Source organism: Erythrolamprus reginae, chromosome Z (assembly GCF_031021105.1).
Source record: "Erythrolamprus reginae isolate rEryReg1 chromosome Z, rEryReg1.hap1, whole genome shotgun sequence".
NCBI lineage: Eukaryota > Metazoa > Chordata > Lepidosauria > Squamata > Dipsadidae > Erythrolamprus > Erythrolamprus reginae.
This window is the reverse complement of record NC_091963.1, coordinates 98,455,480-98,468,921: the sequence shown is the minus strand read 5'-3', so window position 1 is coordinate 98,468,921 and position 13,442 is coordinate 98,455,480. Positions and strand designations below refer to the sequence as shown.

General features: G+C 38.5%; 1 protein-coding gene across 6 annotated transcripts in view; it reads left to right on the top strand.

The window, feature by feature from the left end:
* G3BP2 (G3BP stress granule assembly factor 2) overlaps nt 1–13,442 on the top strand; it is a 45,974-nt gene that overhangs the window by 9,092 nt on the left and 23,440 nt on the right. For all 6 annotated transcript variants that reach the window (XM_070729157.1, XM_070729161.1, XM_070729158.1 and 3 more), the window contains exons 2-4: nt 1,871–1,986; nt 8,694–8,775; nt 10,332–10,505. In XM_070729157.1, the coding sequence (XP_070585258.1) occupies nt 1,871–1,986; nt 8,694–8,775; nt 10,332–10,505 (372 nt within the window). The remainder of the gene's footprint in view (nt 1–1,870; nt 1,987–8,693; nt 8,776–10,331; nt 10,506–13,442) is intronic.

Below are 13,442 nucleotides of genomic sequence, written 5' to 3'. Positions count from 1 at the left end.
GTATTGATTTCAAGCTGGCTGAAGCGTAGACATCAGAGAGTTATTGTTAATGGCGAGTATTCTGAGCAGCGACAGGTTACAAGCGGTGTGCCACAAGGGTCTGTTCTGGGTCCTATTCTTTTTAATATGTTTGTGAGTGACATAGGGGAAGGTTTGGTAGGGAAGGTTTGCCTATTTGCCGATGACTCTAAAGTGTGCAATAGGATTGATATTCCTGGAGGCATCTGTAATATGGTAAATGATTTAGCTTTACTAGATAAATGGTCAAAGCAATGGAAACTGCAGTTTAATGTTTCCAAATGTAAAATAATGTACTTGGGGAAAAGGAATCCTCAATCTGAGTATTGCATTGGCAGTTCTGTGTTAGCAAAAACTTCAGAAGAGAAGGATTTAGGGGTAGTGATTTCTGACAGTCTCAAAATGGGTGAGCAGTGTGGTCGGGCAGTAGCAAAAGCAAGTAGGATGCTTGGCTGCATAGCTAGAGGTATAACAAGCAGGAAGAGGAAGATTGTGATTCCCTTATATAGAGCGCTGGTGAGACCACATTTGGAATACTGCGTTCAGTTCTGGAGACCTCACCTACAAAAAGATATTGACAAAATCGAACGGGTCCAAAGACGTACTTCAAGAATGGTGGAAGGTCTTAAGCACAAAATGTATCAGGAAAGACTTAATGAACTCAATCTGTATAGTCTGGATTAAATAAGGTTCAGGAGGGAAGTGTTTTTAATAGGAAAGTGAACACAAGAACAAGGGGACACAATCTGAAGTTAGTTGGGGGAAAGATCAAAAGCAATGTGAGAAAATATTATTTTACTGAAAGAGTAGTAGATCCTTGGAACAAACTTCCAGCAGACGTGGTTGGTAAATCCACAGTAACTGAATTTAAACATGCCTGGGATAAACATATATCCATTGTAAGATAAAATACAGGAAATAGTATAAGGGCAGTCTAGATGGACCGTGAGGTCTTTTTCTGCCGTCAGTCTTCTATGTTTCTATGTTTCTAACTACAAATTGTGTAGAATGCTGCGGCGTTCTATCCAAACATATCCACATTCCATCCAGACATATCCATATCTCTCCAACACTCTGTGGTCTGCACTGGCTGCCAATTGGTTTCTAGACTCAATTCAAAGTGTTGGTCATGACCTGTAAAGCCCTATATGTCATGAGACCAGATTACTTACGGGACCACTTCCTGCCGCATGAATCCCACCGACCGGTTAGGTCCCATAGAGTCAGCCTTCTACAGGTCCCATCAACTAGACAATGTCACTTAGCGGGACCTAGGGGAAGAGCCTTCTCTGTGGGGGCCCTGGCCCTCTGGAATCGGCTCCCCCCCCCCAGAGATTCGTACTGCCCCCCTGCCTTTCCTAAGAGTCTAAAGACTCATCCATGCCACCAAGCTTGGGGTCATTAGATTCTCCCCCCGGCCGATGAATGTACAGTGAGTTTGATGATTGAATGGTTATGTATTTATTTTAATTGGTTCTTTAGTTTTTAGTTGTAACTTTGAATTTTAATTATTTGGATTTCGATATATATTATTTCTTTCATATGTTGTAAGCCACCCCGAGTCCTCAGAGAGGGGAGCATATAAATCCAATAAACTTAAACGTAAACCTAAACTTCATATGTTTGGAGAAAGGTAAGTGTAAATTTAATAAATAAAATTCAAAGGGGTTTGCATGGGATTGGATTATTAGATGTTCTGATTGGTCACTAAGGTCTTCATACTGCAGCCTGAAAGAAAAGACATTCCTCTTTATTTTGAAAACTTTTTAAATATTTTCAAAAGCCTATTACATTTAAAACTAATTATTTTGAAGCATATGTTTCTTATATAGATATTCTTCCTCTATTGCAGTCTCTTACGTTTACCAAAGAAATGGTGATGGAGAAGCCAAGTCCGCTGCTTGTAGGGCAAGAGTTTGTCAGACAGTACTACACCCTGCTAAATAAAGCACCCGATTTCTTACACAGGTACTTTCTTTTAAATGTCTGTGTCTTTTGTAACAAAATCAACTAAGAATGATTTATTCATATAAGCATTGCCTTTATAATCAGTTCAACATGACTTTATGTATCAACTTGCAAAGTTGGCTTGAGGTTCATGAGTTAATTAGGGAATCCGTCGGAGCCCTGACGTTATGTTTCCTAAGGAATGTTTTGTTATGGTCCTTGAATATTTACTGAAAGATGGCCAAAGATCTTTTAAATTAATATTTTTATGTAACTAAATTTGACTAAATGTTATCTATTCCAAATTTTTGTTTACAGGATTAAGAAAAATCCCCTGCAATAAATTATAGAAATATATAAATTATCTAAATTTAGATTTTTAACTCTTAAATTTGCATCAAGTTTATATTCTGTATTCTTTGGAGCAGATAGAATAAACCGATCAGCAAATTATAGAAAGTGGAATTATGTGGGAGAGACTGTCGCAGAGTTTTAACTTTTAAAGGGGTTCACAAAAATAATAAAACAAAGTGTATGCCCAGAATTGTTTTGAGTTGTGCAGCTTGCAAATTTAATACATTTTAAATACAGTGGTACCTCTACTTAAGAACGCCTCTACTTAAGAACTTTTCTAGATAAGAACCGGGTGTTCAAGATTTTTTTGCCTCTTCTTAAGAACCATTTTCTACTTAAGAACCCAAATTTCCCAGGAAGTTTGAGAGCGGCATGAAGTTTCCTACCATTCCCCCTTTAATCCTGGCCATCTCAGGCTTTTCTGGACTGCCAGAGTAGCCTTTTGGTGGCGCTCCCCCTCTCACTCACCTGGGTTTCTGTCTCTGGTGCAGTGTATGGGAGGCAGTCTGGTGCCAGGTTTATGGGAGGCGCATGCTCCTCCTTGCTGCCTCAGACTCCCTCTATTTTTTTCTTTAAGCCTTAAAGTTTTGGATTTTTTTAATTCCCCTCACCTCACCTTCTTCCTTCGGCAGTGCCTGTCCTCCTCCTCTTCTTCCTCCTCCTCCCACCCAAATTCCGAGCTTTTATTTCTTTCCTAATGGGTTTGCACGCATTATTTGCTTTTACATTAATTCCTATGGGAAAAATTGCTTCTACATACAAACTTTTCTACTTAAGAACCTGGTCACGGAACGAATTAAATTCTTAAGTAGAGGTACCACTGTATATGTATGGGGGGAAAAATTAAAAGTGAATGCCACCATTAAAATGTTGCAAATTGAAATAGGTGTAAAAAGCTTGACAAAGCTACAATTCATGTTTTGTATTGATAGAAAAGTGCTTGGCAAACAAGACAGGGACAAGTGAGCTCCTAAATGTCAATTATTAGTTATGATTACTAGAATTTAACATGTAATTTAACATATCAGTAATCATATAATTGTATAGAATGCAATCAAGCTGGGGGTTGAAGAGCACGCTCAATCATTCAGCTCTCCCTAATGATAATTTGGGCTTATATATCTCATTTGAAATAGGTATGTAACAAGATACTAATAGATCTTATATTTGTAAAATTATATTTGTAAGTTGCATCTCATAGCATTTCTAGCACAGGAAATTCAGCACCAAATTTTATTCATTTGTATTCTGCCTTTATTATTTTCACTAACAAGCTGTGAAGTGTGTTGGGCTGAGGGAGAGTGACTGGCCCAAGGTCACCCAGCTGGTTTCATGGTAAGATGGGACTTGAACTCAGTCTACTAATTTCTAGCCTGGTGCCTGAACCAATAGACCAAACTGGTTCTCAAATTCCAACATATCTCTCAAAGGCCAAGAGTCTACAGTTTTCAGAGATACCTCACATAATAAGAATAAAAGCAAGGTTTGATTCAGCAAAATCTCATAGAAAAAGAAACAAAATAGTACAGCAAAAATTATATTTAAATATTATTGAAGAAATAAATTTTTAAATAAAGATTTAATAAAGAGTAAATATTTTTATTAACAACCATTTCAAGGAACTTATAAAACCACATCCCTTCTGTGAGAGAGCAGGCTGCCTAGAAACACTCTGCTGCTATTGTCCTGCCTCTTCCCAGCCAGCGCAGGAACCCTTGACTATAAAAGCTATACTGAGAAGAAAGCCAAGGTTGTTGGTGTGTATCAGAAAAGGAAGGAAATAGGTTTGTGCATGGAAATAAAGTAACCTGATTCAGCTAGAAATACTTTTCTCCAGTAGTAGAACTCACAAGGAGTTGTAGTTGGAAAAGCAGTAGGAAGAGGTGCAGTAGCAGTGAAGAAGAATGGAAGAGTGGTGAGCAGTGAGTACTAATCTGTGAAGGCTTGCCTGCATGTTACGTCATGTTAAGACCCTACCTACCCCAGGGTGCAGGGGGTGGGGCAAGGCACACAGGTAAAAAGTAAGCTAAAGTGGGGATGGGGGGGGGGGTTGGAGCTACCCTATTTACCACGCCTTGCACATCCCAACACCTGCCTCATCTTCTGCAGCTGCTTGCTGCCACTCACACACCTTGCCCTGCTTCTGTTTTGTCTTCAGATGCCTGCTGGAAGGTATCTGCAGCCAATAACAGAACTCCGGATTGATCCGGATGTAGAGCTCTATTATTGGCTGCAGATGCCTTCTGGCAGGTATCTGAAGGCGAAACGGAGGCCAAGGTAATGCATTCGAGTGGCGGCTAGCAGCTGTAGAAGAAGTGGGCCAGCAGCGGGCTCCTGCTGGGTGGGGCTGTCAGTGCCGCTACTATGAGGTGAGTCAATAATTAGAACCATTCAAAAACAAGGCCTAGCCATTTTGTGGGGTTCAAACAAAAATTAGACCTGGCCTTCTTTTTGGACAAATATGGTATAATTACTCAGGGATTGCCGAAGAACTAAAAGAGCCAGAACCATTTAAAATCTTCTCTAATGTATTTATTTTTTTAATTTATTTGCCGCACATGTCACCAAGAGACTACTCTGGGCAGCTTATAATTGGAAAACAGAAAAAATGAAAATAAGTGTAAAGAAAATAGTATAAAAGTAAAGGGACTGTTTCAATATTCATTATTACCTGTTATTTCCTTGCTATCTTTTCCCATTACTGAACTGATTGTTTTCCTCACATAAAAATGAGAAAAAATAAGAAAAATGTCAAGGAAACAATCAGTCTATTAAGTGGGGAGAAATGACAAGGAAGTACAAGACAATAGAAAGAAAGCAGAATTGCTTAATTCATTCTTTGCATCTGTCTTTTTGCAAAAAAGAAATACAATCTAGTTTACCAAAAACAGCTCTAAAAGGCAGACTAGAAATTAAATTAAATTAAATTTTTACTGATTAAAATAAATAAGGGTAACAGAGCATTTATTGCTAGATGGATTCAAATCATTGGATCCTGACAGATTTCAGTGAACCGGCTGAATCCCACCACTTCGATTGTGACCATTTTCATACTTACAAACATTGGAGGTCACATGATCAAAATTCAAATGCTTGGCAACCATATTTATGAAGGTTATGGCATTCTGAGGTTATGTGATCTCCTTTTGTGATCTTCTGACAAACAAAGTCAATAGTGAAGCTATTCACTATTCAGATTCATTTAATAACCACATTACTAACTTAACACCTGCAGCGATTCACTCAAAAACTGCTGCAAGGAAGATTTTATTTATTTATTTTATTTATTTATTTATTTTGTCCATACACAATACATATAGAAGAGAATAGACATGAGGTAATATATATAAAGAAAAATATAAAATAGAAGAGAAGATATATGAAAGGAAGAAAATATATATGATATATGAGATAAAGGAAAGACAATTGGACAGGGGACAAAAGGCACACTAGTGCACTTCTGTACGCCCCTTACTGACCTCTTAGGAACCTGGAGAGGTCAATTGTGGATAGTCTAAGGGAGAAATGTTAGGGGTTGACACTATTGAGTCTGGTAATGAGTTCCACGCTTCGACAACTCGATTGTTAAAGTCATATTTTTTACAGTCAAGTTTGTAGCGGTTAATATTAAGTTTGAATCTGTTGCGTGCTCTTGTGTTGTTGCGGTTGAAGCTGAAGTAGTCATTGACAGGTAGGACGTTGCAGCATATGATCTTGTGGGCAATACTTAAGTCGTGTTTTAGGCATCATAGTTCTAAGCTTTCTAGACCCAGGATTGTTAGTCTACTTTCAATAGGGTATTCTGTTTCGAGTTGAGGAGTGAAGAGCTCTTCTGGTGAAATATTTTTGGACGTTTTCAAGGGTGTTGATGTCCGAGATGTGGTATGGGTTCCAGACAGATGAGCTGTATTCTAGGATGGGTCTGGCAAAAGTTTTGTAGGCTCTTGTGAGTAGTGTGAAATTGCCGGAGCAGAACTACGTAGGATCAGGTTAACAACTCTAGAAGCCTTTTTGGCGATATTGTTGCAGTGGGCTTTGGCACTTAGGTCATTTGATATTAGTATTCCAAGGTCTTTTACTGAGTGTGGGATGGCTGTGAGAATTTGTTTATTCAGTTTATATATGAGGTTAGGATTCTTTTTGCCGATGTGGAGGGTAGAGCATTTGTTGGTTGATATTTGAAGTTGCCAGGTGTTAGACCAATCTGAGACAAACTTGAGGTCTTTTTGGAGAGTAAATGTGTTGTCCGTGGTGTTGAAAAGTTTTACATCGTCGGCAAAAAGAACACAGTTACTTGTGATATGATCGCAGAGGTCGTTGAATTAGAGAATGAAAAGAGTAGGACCTAGTACGCTGCCCTGGGGAACTCCACTCTTGACGGGGGTGGAAATGGCGCTTCCAATTTTGACAACTTGTTGCCTGTTTGACAGGAATGCAGTAATCCAGCTGTGGAGGACTTCTGAGATGCCGTAGGATTTGAGTTTTTGGAGTAGTTTGTCGTGGACCACTGAGTCGAAGGCTTTGCAAAAGTCAATATAAATTCCATCAATGGATTTTCCTTGATCTAGTTGGGTAGTCCAAATGTTTTTGCAGTGAAGTAGTTGTAGGTTGCAGGATAATTTATTTCTGAATCCAAATTGTTTGTTAGAGAATAGGTTATTAGATTCTAAGTAAAGGGTGATTGATTGATTTATAATTGATTCCATGATTTTACATGAGATGCAGCATAGTGATATTGGTTTGTAGTTGTCAACGAGAGAAGGGTCTCCTTTTTTGAAGATGAGGATGATTATTGCTTTTGACCACAGCTTGGGGAGTGTGCTGGTCCTGAAGGATTTTTGGAAGATAATGCTTAGAGGTTCAGCTATAGCAGAAGAAAGCTTTTTTAGGAAGTATGCACAAAGACCGTCTGGTCCAACTGATAGGGAAGGTTTGAGGTCACGGATTGCTTTTTCAATGCTGTCTACAGTGAAGTCGATTTGGGTTAGGTTGTTGAGAGAGTTTGAGCTGCGATTAGCAAAGATGGGGGATGAGCCATAAAATGATCATAAAATGGAGCAAAATTCACTACACAAATGTTTCCGTTAGCAACAGAAATTTTTGGTTTAGTTGTCATAAGTTAAGGACTAGTTGTATAAGACCTTAATTCAGAAATAAATAAACCACAATATGTCTTTGCATGAATTGTGAATTAACACAAATGAGATTATGAGACAGCTAAATTATGGGTTTCTGACTATTTTTACTCTTCTCACTGACAGTCAGTTTTGGCTACTGGTTATTCATGTTGATTCTGAAGGATAGGACAAGATGTGATCTGGCTCTGACATGTGCCATACTATTGATCACTAAGGTTCTTTTGACTGACCTGACTCCACCCAAGCTGTGTGCTCAGAAAAAAGGATGACCATTCCAGTTAGAAAGCGTATACAATCCTCAGTCAAGGGTATATAATCACTGTGCTATCATTGCAACCACAAAACAAGCTAAGGATTGTTTCTTCTGGGGAGGTCTTGTCTTATCTTCATATAGAACTATACTCACATAAGACTATTAATATAATTTAAAAGGGGATATACTGTATATATTACTTAATTATGTTTTCATATCCTATCTCTCCTGTGTTTTTAGAAAATTATTTGCTATACTTGTACTGATAATTGCTTTCTAGAATATTTATTGTATGTTAAAATTAAATCCCTTCTACATGAGATTATCTGTATTTATTCAGCAGTCACTTATTTAGTGACTACGTTATGATAGTGCTGAACAAGGGGACTTGCAACTGTTCTTTGTAATTGCGCCTATTGCAGCATCTCTGTGGTCATGTGATCACTAGTAGGGCACTTTCAAATCAGCTGACAATTTCAGTATTTAGTGTTATGTGAACATCATTCGTGATCTTCACCACCGGCTTCTAACAAGCAAAGTCAATGTACAAGCCAGCAGGAGGTCACATATATTGATGATTTGACCATAGGATGATGCAACTCTGGGATTTGCTTAACAAGCAATTGGAACTGTTGCATTGTAACACAACATAATCATGAGACATTTTACCTTATGTACAATCCAATTACTGACATTAAATAAGGACTACTTGTAAGCATTTTTATCAATTGTATCAAATTGCCATGATAGTTAAGTTTTAGGTAAAGTCGTTAGATGAATTTGGGTTTGTCAGAATCTTCAGCCCTGTGTATATCAGCCCTTTGTATAAATTTTTTAAAATATTAAGCTCCTTTTATCTATCTCTTAAATGCAGCATTTTAGAGTATTTAAAACATGTTTCATTTGAAATTGTCAAGAAGAAAATATTGTAGAATATGCTTCCACATGATAATCTCAAATATTGTTATTTAATTTCTTTAAAGGTTTTATGGCAGGAATTCTTCATACGTCCATGGTGGATTAGATGCCAGTGGGAAGCCCCAGCAAGCTGTTTATGGACAAGCTGTATGTACTATAAATCATACTTGAAGTTGGATGCTACAAATAAACATTTGATAATTAAAAGTTATCTGCATTAACAAATGTTACTGTACATTTGCATGTTACTGTTAAAGCTCACAATAATCCTATGTATCTTTAAAGTCAGGAGAAAATTTTTTATCTTGCCTCACCTTCATTTTTCCTCACTCTATTCACCTTCCTAACACTTAAATGCATATGATTTGGGGGTAAGGGTGGCTTATGCTTCTCGTTTTATTGTTTTTCTAGTGCCATTCCTTGTAATACTTACAAATAGTGTCCATTTACTTATTATTCAGCTGAAGATGTACTGGTGTGAAATAATATTTTTAGACTTATTTGTGTCCATTTATCACCTTTGCAGCATCCCTCAATCATATGATTACCATTTAATTTAGTATACTTTTCTTTTTCCCCCTTGCAGACCAAAGAGATTGGAGATTGAAAAAAAAAACAGATTGACTTCTACACATCAAAAGCAGTGTGTTTTTACAAGCAGTAGGAAAGTCAGACAAAAGAGAGATTGCCTACAAATTTTGTTTATTTTCTCTCCTTTGTCCCCATCTCTTAGAACATAGAGATTGGAGAGAAAGAGTTTTCAAGAGAGCAAGCTGTTTGTGTAGCATGCCCAGCTTTAGATAGTCAGCATGATTCCGTTGCTTTCGATGTGTACAAGATACTAAGCAGATACTTGAACATTCCAAAAGGCAGGGAATGGTTAAGAGACAAACAAAAACTGATAATGATATGATAATGTTGATTAGAAAAAAGACACTGATTAATTTTAATGATAATTTAAAAGTCCTTCTGTACTTCATGCATGAAACAGAAAAAACATGTTATATAGGTTTGATAATTTAAAAAAAAGATAGAAAAAATGAAAATTATGTTGAATTATAAAGAAGTTAATTTAAATGTATTATAAGTAAGAAAATAGCAAGTCAATTTTTATATATTTTTCTTTTTCCCCTGCACTTTGGGCTTTATTCATTCCTCTTTTTTATCTTAATTGTTAATTAAGTTAGGTTTTTATCTTTCTTACTTAAACATTTAATAAAGTTATTAAGCTGAAAATGTGCAACTGAGTAGCCTTCTCTCTTTCTGACTGAAAAGAACAGAAGGAGGGATATGATTTGCCATTAACTACTCCTTTATTTAGCAGCAGAGTTGCTGCTGCCAATTAAAGTTATTAAGCGAGGACTACCTGTTCTACCACTGCAAGTTATATCACTTTTTACCAAAGAAAAAAGGATGTTACCGTAGAGCCTGCATCTGCCTTGTTAGCAGATGATATTTGAAAATGTTGTCTTTGCATACACTAGAAACTCGCAACTAGCTTCCTACATGGATTTCAAGCTGACTAATGCATTTTAATAACGTACACCACAAAAAAACTATAAAGGAACATTTTTTAAATGCCTAATTTTTAAAAAAGCTAACTACTGTATTGTTTTCCAGTGCTGTTTTTTCTACAAAAATGTATGGTGTATATTGTAGAAAGTTAATTTTACTTAGCTATTTTTTACTGTATTTGTGTTTAGGACATTCACAAAAAGGTGATGTCCCTGCAGTTTAGTGAGTGCCGCACTAAGATTTGCCATGTTGATGCCCACGCAACGTTGAATGATGGAGTAGTTGTACAAGTCATGGGCGAATTGACAAACAATGGACAACCAATGAGGAAGTTCATGCAAACTTTTGTGCTGGCTCCAGAAGTAAGTGATATTTTGAATGTTGGAAGCAGTACAAATAGCTGGACTTCGGTCGCTTGCTAACTGTAGATGGAAGGAAAACACGGAAGCAAACAGAAAACTCAGAATAAAGTACTTTTAAACCAGGGGTCTGAAACCTATGGCTCTGAAGCTTGATGTGGCTCTTTGGGCCCCCTGCTGTGACCGCCTGTCACAGAAAAGGGATGAAAGAGCCATCACCCTGTCATGGCAGTGGCATGGCCAGAGCCTTACTGCAGGAGCGAAGTACCCTCTACATGCCTTTGCACAGCAACAGCATTCTACCTTCATTGTGGTACATTTCCTGTTGCTGCCAACAGAGAGGGCTAGGAGAGAATGGTGGGGGATGGATCTTGCGGGATGGGGGCCGTTCCCCAAGCCTGGCCTTCCTCCTCCTTTTTTATTTTTCCTGGGTAAATTTTTTCTATTTTTTCCTCCACATAACAACATACAAAAACCAATGTATCTTCTATTTTTTGTTACAATAAAATAATCTTGAATTAATCAGTCTTCTATATTCAAATTACAAATTCTTAAATCCTATTTATTTAATTTCAGTAATCATCACATTCTCTTATTCCATTCTTTCTAATTTTGTCATCCAGATAAGCCCTATTATCTAATTAAATTCACCATTAGTATTCCTTTACCTATTAATAAAAACAGTCTTTAAAATCTAAGCGGTAGTGCCCCCTTCCCTCTTAAGGAGGAGGAGCATGAAAATTGCAGGAGAGTGCTAGAGGGTCAGAAGATGCACTCCAACATTGCCCAAATACGCGCTTCTCTGTCCTGAAGTAGGATTGAGCGGGGAAGGAGGAAGATTAGTAGGAAGGGAGAAACCTCATAGACTTTCCTTTGGCCTGGGGCAGGGGGAAGACCCAATACCCCTTCCATGGCCTGCCCGTTGCTCTTGCAGCACCTTGCACAGCACAGTGGAAGCGTGCTTCACAACGGGGGAGAATGGGCCCCCCTCCTCCTGGAGCCCATTCCCTGCCCCACTCACCCCTGGCAAACTCTCTTTCAAACCAGAAGTAGTCACCTGCCGTTTCCTGCTGGGGAGGAGGAAGGGTGGGAGAGAGAGACAGAGATTCAGCTGTATTCAGCCCTTGCCAAAGACACTCAACCATCAGCCAATCTCCTGTGTGTGTGTGTGTGTGTGTGTGTGTGTCTGTCTGTCTGTCTGTGTCTCTTCTCACTCTCAGAAAGCTCTACATGCTCTCATGTCCTTCGCTACCCATTTTTCTTTCTTTTGGAAATCTGGGCTGGCTGGAGGAATGAACACAACCCATGGCAGAGGCTTTCTCCTTCTCCCCTCCTCCTCTTGCAACCCCCTGGCTGCCTGTGGTGGAGCTGGCAGGGAGTGCACTAGAGGAGGAGGAGGGAAGGCTCCATTGTCATTGTGCTCATTCCTCAGCCACCCCAGATTTCCAAAAGGAGGAAAGAAAAACGAGTAGCAAAAAGCCTCAAAGAGAGTATGCAGGCTTTCTGAGAGAGTGAGAAGAGGCACAGAGACAGAGAACGAGATACTACACACGGGGGGGGGGAAGGAGATGAGAGAGAAAGAGGCAGAGAGAGAGAAATGAAAGAACGATGAGATAGAAAGAAAGACATGAAAGAAAGATGAGAGGGTGGGAGGGAAAGGAAGATAGAGAGGAAGAGATGAGGGAGGGAGTTAGAGGGAGAAGAGGAAGGGAGGGAGAGAGAGAGACAAATGAGAGAGGGAGAGGGGTAATCTATTTCCCATAGTAAACAAAACGGGGAGCCACAAAACCTGGATAAGTGTGGCTGGGGGGTTTAATGTGACTGGTGAGAGTGAATGATGTTGAGTTGGCCATGTCCACCCAGATTTTGTGGCTCCTGTTGTTTTGTTTTCTGTGGGAAATGGGCTCAAGTGGCTTATTTTTAATGTTTAGGGTTGCAGATTCCTGTCTTAAACTATTGCCTCTGCAAACTTACACAGGCGCAGCTAATGGTGGGAGAGAAAACTTGGAAGCAGCCTGAAAACTTTCCCCTTCTTCTTACCATTCGCTTCACCTGTGTTAAACCTCCCTTTATATGTACATAGCTGTGAACTACATTAGGATTAAAAGCTTACTTCGTGTCCCTTGGGCCATCTACTCCTTCCTTCAACTATTACCAAAAATGTAGGCCAGCACGAGAAGTTTCGTCTTCATTAAAAGAATTTGTGTTCCCCCAAAGTTGGAGGGGAGATGTATCCAAGTGCAAAACTAGAAAGCAAAGGCATGTATTTATATGTACATGGGTGCATGGAAGCTCTTGCTTGGTTTCTATTCATCATGGAAGCTCTTGCTTGGTTTCTATTCATCAAATGTAAAGGCAGAAATAGCAAGTCGTAGCTAATAAACCACATGATTTTTTGACTTCCCCAGAGCTTCTCCAGTTTGTGTGGAAAAGTTTGGATTTTCAAGAAAAGGGCAAGGGAAAATTTAAAGCAGATATGTTTTTGCTAGGCTTAATTTGTTTTTAAATTGTTTTTCTAAAAATTAAACTTATGATCTAATGTAAAAATGTCTATAAGCTGAAAATTTCACTTCTAGCCCTCTGCTGTCGTCCTGCAGTATAACCAAGACAGGCCGTTCTAACAAGTGTAGACCTTATTTAATCAAGGTGGCAAATAAAGGGCAAATTATCAGACTATAGCCAGCAGTGGAGTGACATCAGTATGAAGTAGCAATGATGACATCAGTGTGAGCTAGCAATTCTAATGGTTCCAATTCCAATAAAAATGGTTCTTCAAATGTGAAATTTTGAAGACTGGCTGAGAATAGGTTTTTTTTTTTTTGTTCTTTTCATATACCAGAAGTCTCACAAATCCTGTATTATTATAAGACTTAGCTATTCACTGTTTGGAAATAGATAAAAAGTCTTCCTATGGATAGGCAAAATCTCAACTCTGAAGAG